The sequence below is a fragment of the Corvus brachyrhynchos genome, unplaced genomic scaffold (genome assembly GCF_000691975.1).
Source record: "Corvus brachyrhynchos isolate BGI_N302 unplaced genomic scaffold, ASM69197v1 scaffold407, whole genome shotgun sequence".
Classification (NCBI taxonomy): domain Eukaryota; kingdom Metazoa; phylum Chordata; class Aves; order Passeriformes; family Corvidae; genus Corvus; species Corvus brachyrhynchos.
In genome coordinates, this window is record NW_008239056.1 from 734,598 (window position 1) to 741,385 (window position 6,788).

Here is a 6,788-nt window from a genome sequence, read left to right on the forward strand (position 1 = left end):
TGTCGGAGGTCATTTTATTTAAAATTTTTATAACTCTTTTTTTTTTTTTTTTTTTCTTTTATTCTTTTCAGGAAACACTGTTCCTCGTACCTGAGAAATGTTTTTATTAGTGTTACTGAAATTATCTTGTGTTTTCAGAACACAGACAATGTGAACTTTTATAACATCTTGACTAAGGAGGTTCCAGAAGTGAAATCAGATGAACAAGAAAATCTCCATCTCAGTAAGTTGTATTTAAATACTTGAACTCCTGAAGTCCTGTGTTTCCATTCACATACCTTCAACTTTGGCAGTGGAAAGAGCCTCAATGTAGCACATCCTTAAAATGGATGTTGATATTCTCCCAAGCAGAACTTGTTTGCTGTTGCATAAATTGAGACAGATAGGAATGTGGAACAACTCTGTAGATGACACCTCCACCTATACATCCTGCACAGATTACAGCAAGGAAGCAGTCAGTATAATTGCAACATCATTTTATGACCTTTTAAGTTACTTCCTCTTACTGTCTTTCATTTCTGTCTTTACAACAGGACACAAAAATGTCTCATCAGTATAAACAGTCTAATCAGACTCTTGCTCCACAGTTTTTTTGTATCAATGTGAAAAACACATGTGTAGAGTTTCTTTCAAGCTCTTTTCTGTTGTCTTCATAAGGGAAGGTGCAGTTAACTCCTGAAAGTAAAACACTGCAGTTCAAAAATAACTGGTCTGTTGAGAAGAGCCAAGTGGTTAAAGCAGAAGCTGATGCCCAGAAAAAGTGCAGAGTTAGGCAAAAGTAGGAACGGATGGGTTCTTCCTGTATCATCCTGCCTTAAATAAGGGTTTACTTCAGTGGTTTCTAGCAAGCAAATCGCTCTCTGTGGTGGTGCATTTTCATTAGAAAAAGGTTTGTTGGCTATGACTGATACTGAAAATTGTTATCTGTGCAGGATGGGGTCTTAAACGTGCCACTGATCAAAGTGTGTTCTCTCTTTTCTCAGTGCGGCTTTACCAGCGCCATGTCAGAAAAATGCATCAGAGCAGCCTCGATGAGCTGATGAATGGGCCCATCAGAAAGAAGCTGATGATCATTCCTGACTGTGTGAAGTGGGGAGGTACTTTCCTGTCTGCTAGTGTGCACCTGATGAGTCCATTACCGCTGTTTACAATACTGCATCCTGTAGGAAAATACTCTGACAACTGGTTACATTCAATTGTCGTTACCCATGGGGCTAAGAAGGGGGCTTGTTCTCAGAAATGAAGATGTCATGGGGCAGGCCTGTGGGCAGATGTGGTTCTGGTTCTGATTCTGCTGCTTGTATCTATCTTTAGCCAAGTAACTGAAAATACAGGGGGAGGGAGGAAGATCCTCTGTATTTTAGCAACTGGTTTTTGTCTGTCATGCAATCTTGCTGAAATTCCTGTCAGCTTTTCTCTGCCAGAAGTCTGGTGTCATGTAATGACGTATCATATGGAGGAGAGGGTGTAAACAGAAAAGAAGGCTTAAAGGACTGATGCCAGCACCCTGTGTGTAAATAGGAGCTGGAAGCTACAGCCCTGTCTGTGAGTTCCAGTGGGAGCACAGCTGCTCTCTGGTCCTCTGGTTCCTTAAACTGATAAATCACTGGTGCCACTTTGGGCTAGGACTGTTTTATATGCAGCTGTGAACTCCATTTTAGAACCTTTAGCCTATGCCTCTATCCCAGCTTCAGAATGACATCCTTCATCACTTAAATTTTGTCTTTCTGGTTCCAACCAGGTCAGTCCAGACAGGTCTTCGAGAACATGGCTGAGGACTTCATGAAACCTGTCATTGATATTGTTGATCAGCTTTTGGCAGCCAATGTCAGTGTTACAGTCTATAATGGGCAGCTGGACCTCATTGTTGACACCATGGGTAAGGAACTTCTTGAGTGGGGGTGGAAGCAGAACCTGTGATGAGTAGAATGTGGAGCTGTCAGTATATTGGTACCTAGATTTCTCCAGTCTCCTGTGCAAAACTCTTATCTAACTAGCAATGCTTAAAATACTACAGTCATAAATGAGCAGCACTTAGGATGTTTTGCTTATTTCCTTCTGAGAGAGGCAAATCCTTTACCTTCATTATACTGTTGAGAAATGGATCTGCAACATCACTAATTGCTTGTTTCAGTGATGCTAATAATTCACTTAATCCTCCTGGATAGACACATAGATGTGCATGTGTGTATGCTCATTCATAGGCAAAGAATGCTGGTAATTAATGAGGGAGGATGCAGTGGAAGAGTGATCACACCTGCTCTCAGTGTAGGTTCCTGCACATGTTGGGCTTTGTTTGCTGCTTGCAAGATGCTGGTTTAGTCCAAGGGCAGTTCGGGAGCCAGGCCAAGTGATGCTGAAGCGCCTCACAAGGCTGCTGTGTTCCCTTCCACCAGTCTTTTCTCACTGACTCCACAAACACCTTCCTATGTTGTGAAAGGTTTTATTCTTTGTCTGTCTCTGCCCACTTAGATATTCAGATGCCCTTCATGAACAACACAGCAATTCATAAATCCAGGAAACAGAGTATTTAGGCTGTCAAAACAGATTAGCAGTTAGTAGTGCTCCAGTTTATCATGTTTTGGTCTAAAATTGAGCTGTAGTTAACATGTAAATTCTTCCAGTAGTTCACAGGTAGGCTAAAGCTTTGTCCCCCTTGGAGTCCTGGAATTGATCTTGTTGCTGTCTTGACCTCCACCTTCTCTAGCAGCACCTGGAAACAGAAAGCCTTTCCAGTCTCCCCTCAATGAGTGTCTAACAAATAGAGAAATAGTGCCTCTTCTGATTTCCAGGAGGGGGACTTGGTATGGCTGATCCTTCTCCATGGCAGGACATTCAAGGTGTTTGAGGTGCAAAGCGAAATATGTTGGAATTTCTAGGGCTGCAGAGCCTCCAAGAAGCACATGTTCAACTTTTGCAATCCTAAGTCCATTTCATACATACCTTCACTGTTTACTTATTCCCTTCTTCCCACCATTGGTTTGTTTCAGTTTGTCCTGAATTTCTATAGGCATAACAAAATTGTTTTTAGGATCTGAGCACACAGACTCTGTGCTAACTCTGCTGTACTGGTATCCAGTACAGTGGGCATCCAGCTGAACTGGCCTCCCAAGCTGCTGTGGAACCAACTTATCAGTAATTACCAAGTATTAGTAATCAATCCTATCTCTTATCTCCAACAGGGCAGGAGGCATGGATCCGGAAACTGAAATGGCCTGACTTGGACCAGTTCAGCCAGAAGAGGTGGAAGGCACTGTATGTGTCTCCAGCATCCACTGAGACAGCTGCTTTCTACAAGGCCTATGAGAACTTGGCTTTCTTCTGGATTCTCAAGGCTGGGCACATGGTAAATAATAAAGTCCTTGGGGTGGAATCAGCAAGAAGACAGAAGATGTGTGTGTAGCTGCTGTCTGAGCACCTGCTGTCTTCTTCCTTATAGCAGCTGCTTATTCTATGCTTTTCTCTGTGCTAGGTACCAGCTGACCAAGGAGAGATGGCACTCAAAATGCTCAGGATGGTGACCCAGCAGCAGCACTAGGGGAGGGGAGGTCAGCTGGTCTGGCTTCCTGCCCAGCACCAGGGCACTGGAGGAGTGTGAGTCCAGGATCCTAAGCCAAAGGAGGCACAGTGGCTGTTTGGACACACAGCCTTCCTCATCTTTCTGATACTGTGCACAAGTGCTTGTGGAAAGGCATTTTTTTCCTTGAATGAGTTACCACTTTTTAATTTTTAAGCTGTGATTTGCTGCCTTAACACTGTTCGTAAGTGACTCTTCCAGAGGGAAGTCCCCTGTCATAAAGAACAAGCCCTGAACCTTTGCCTTGGAAGGATTTTGTGCTCTTGCCCTTCCCTGAATGCTCCCTTGTCTGTTTGCACACCAAGAGTAAAACTGATTTGACTTGATTTACTTTGTGTTCCTCTGGGAGAGCTGACCTGCTTCATGAGGCTGTGGAATGTTCCTTCCTTTGTCTTCAGGCTTCTGCTTGAGTCACCTGGCTGCATTACAAGCTGAAGACATGGAAATGCCAGGACAGAGCATTTAGGATCCAGGATTCTTCAGACTTCCTGTGCTATGGAGAGAGAAGAACATCCCACAGAGGAGGATTTGACCATTTTCATCTGAATCTTGTTTTCATTCTTCTTAATGCCCATTACTCAAACTTTGCCTTTAGCCTCAACACCTGAAGCACATCCAGCAGGAAAAAAGCAGGAATTCCTGCTTTTCTGTATCCTGAAGCAGAAGGTCTGTTAATACCCTCTTGTTATACCAAAGAGTCCCAACAGACAGAAACCTCTTAAAACCTTCTGGGTTTAGCCTGGGGAGTGGAAAGGAGCATTATTTGAGCAGTAACAGCATAATTCTGAAAGACGATAGGAGTGTTTAAAGGAAGGATATACAAAATCTTGATCCATGTCTTTTAGAGATTTTTTTAAGTCTTGCAGAGACCTATTATTTTGCAACATTTATTTTTATAATGCATAGTCAAGAAGAGACTTGGTCAGACATCATTTGACTTTTGGTATGGAGCATGAAGTAGTTGTTTTTTATTGGTGTCCGATAGGAGGCACAACAGCTCCTTCCAACTGTCAGAATCCTAAATAAATAGCAATCTCTCAATTACTCTAGCCACTGAAACTGTCATGAAATACCTGATAGCACTGTCTTAGCAAGAACTGAGGCACAATGCTGTGTGAACACACATGCAATCACCCAGTAGCTGCACTACTGGCCCCTAATAATTGCTTTTCTTTTTGTGTTCCCTTTTTGTATTCTTGAGAACTTTAGCAATGCAAATCCAGATTTGGTTTTTTAAATGCTTTTTTCAATAAATAGGTCTAATTCATCTCTCTTCAGCATCACATTGATTTCACTGCTTGAAAATGACATCTTTTCTGTTTTGGCTTTTAGATGAACAAGAGGAGGTTGCTACCAGTGTGTAAATTTGCTTATCTGCATTCCAGGAATATTTTTAAATAATTTGCCAAGCAAATCAATATGTTTTTGCCTGGGTAATGTGCTGGTTTGGGCTGGGATAAAGTCAATTTTCTTCCTAGTAGATAGTGCGGGCTATGTTTTGGATGTGTACTGGAGACAGTGTTGATAACACAGGGTTGTTTTAGTTGTGGCTGAGCAGTTCTGGCAAGGCCTTTTCTGCCCTCACCAGGCCCCACTAGTGAGGGGCCTTTTGGGAGCACAAGGAGTTGGAGGGAACACAGCCAGGACAGCTGACCCTCACTGACCCAAGGGATGTCCCAGACCAGGTGGTGTCATGCTCAGCTGGGGGAGAAGAAGGAAAGGGGGGACCTTGGGAGTGATGCCATTTATCACCCCAAGTAACTGTGGCATGTGATGGAGCCCTGCTTCCTTGGAGACAGCTGCACACCTGCCTGCCCATGGGACGTGGTGAATGAATTCCTTGTTTTTATTTGCTTGTTGCCTATTAAACTGTCTTTATTTCAACATATGAGTTTTCTCCCTTTTACCCTTCAGTCTCTCCCCCATCCGTCTGGGGGGGGGAAATAAGTGGGCAGCTCTGTGGTGTTTGTTTGCTGGCTGGGGTTAAACCATGACAGCAGTTTGAGTTGGCTGGTCCTCAGTCCTGTTATATACAATATTATGCATTAATCCTAAATTAATACTATAGGGCTTGATAGAGGAAACTAATTGAGAAGGTGGTCTCTCCAGAAAGCAGCGTTCAGTGCTGTACTCACCCTTTTTTATCAAATGGGACATTGATTCACATTGCCATGGGCTGGTGCTCAGTCACAGGCCTGAAGCATCTGTTCCTTGTCCTGCTTTGTTTTAGCTTCTGCAGGTTTTTTTGTTGGCAGAGACAGCTTGTGAGGAAAAAAAATGGCATCAAGAAGGCTGATGGTAACCATTTGTTGGGTTTAGGGGCTATGCCAAATATAAACATGCTAGAATAAAAACACTTGCCCATGGAGACAGGCTTTTAACTAGGGTTCATTTAAATGCAAACAACAAAGCAGCAATCCTTTAGCATCAAGGAAGATTCATTTTATTCCACCAAAGGCTTTGTCACTGATGTGTCACAGCTCTAGATCATCACAAAGGTAGGTCACCTGTCCAGCAGATGCTGTAGGAGATCAGTTGCTTTGAAAGGAGTTCAAGTCCCACTGTGTATCTGATTAGCAGTGACATACTTTGTCCACTTTGATTTCATGCACTGTGCCTTTTCCAGATAAGGGCAGTAACTTGGCAAATCCATTAGAGTGATTCATTCTAAATATTAATAAGATTTTTTACAGATGCTGGATCAGTCAGAAGAAAACAGCTCAGTGTTTGTATTTCATCCTCTACAGCTGCAGACTGATTGCATAGGTAGCCTGACAGCCACTGACTTATCTTGCTCACTATCAGTTAATTTTCCCAGAAACAAATCTCTGTTAAAAATCAGTAATTCAGTACTGCTGCTTTAGCATGAACAGTTTTGGCTTTCTATAACTATCTGCCTTTTCCAAGCCAGAGAAAGAAACCTAGAAGTTTCTTTCAAAGCCACAACAAAAAAAGAATGTCTGAGGAAATTCTGAGGCAAGATGGAAATCTTGGAGCAATTCTTCATTGTCATGTTGTGTCTATTATCCTGTAAATATTCTTAAGTATGGCAGCACAATTTTTATGTGTCACTTCTGAACCCTGAGACATACTCATGTTTTTCTGTTGGGGTCCCCCCCCTGCCATGGAGCCCTGGGAGCAGGGCCCTGAGGGGAGACACGGGGTTTCCCTGCCCCTGGTCAGCCTCATTCCCCATTGGTTGGTTTGTGTT

At 42.9% G+C, this 6,788-nt stretch overlaps 1 protein-coding gene across 1 annotated transcript in view; it reads left to right on the forward strand.

Annotated features, from left to right (window-relative positions):
• The window catches only part of SCPEP1 (serine carboxypeptidase 1), a 10,360-nt gene extending 5,510 nt beyond the window's left edge, over positions 1-4,850 (forward strand). Inside the window, exons 8-12 of the mRNA XM_008637560.2 lie at positions 139-223; positions 984-1,097; positions 1,742-1,879; positions 3,183-3,346; positions 3,473-4,850. Of these exons, the coding sequence (XP_008635782.1) occupies positions 139-223; positions 984-1,097; positions 1,742-1,879; positions 3,183-3,346; positions 3,473-3,538 (567 nt within the window). The 3' untranslated portion in view covers positions 3,539-4,850. The remainder of the gene's footprint in view (positions 1-138; positions 224-983; positions 1,098-1,741; positions 1,880-3,182; positions 3,347-3,472) is intronic.
• The last annotated feature ends 1,938 nt before the right edge of the window (positions 4,851-6,788 follow it).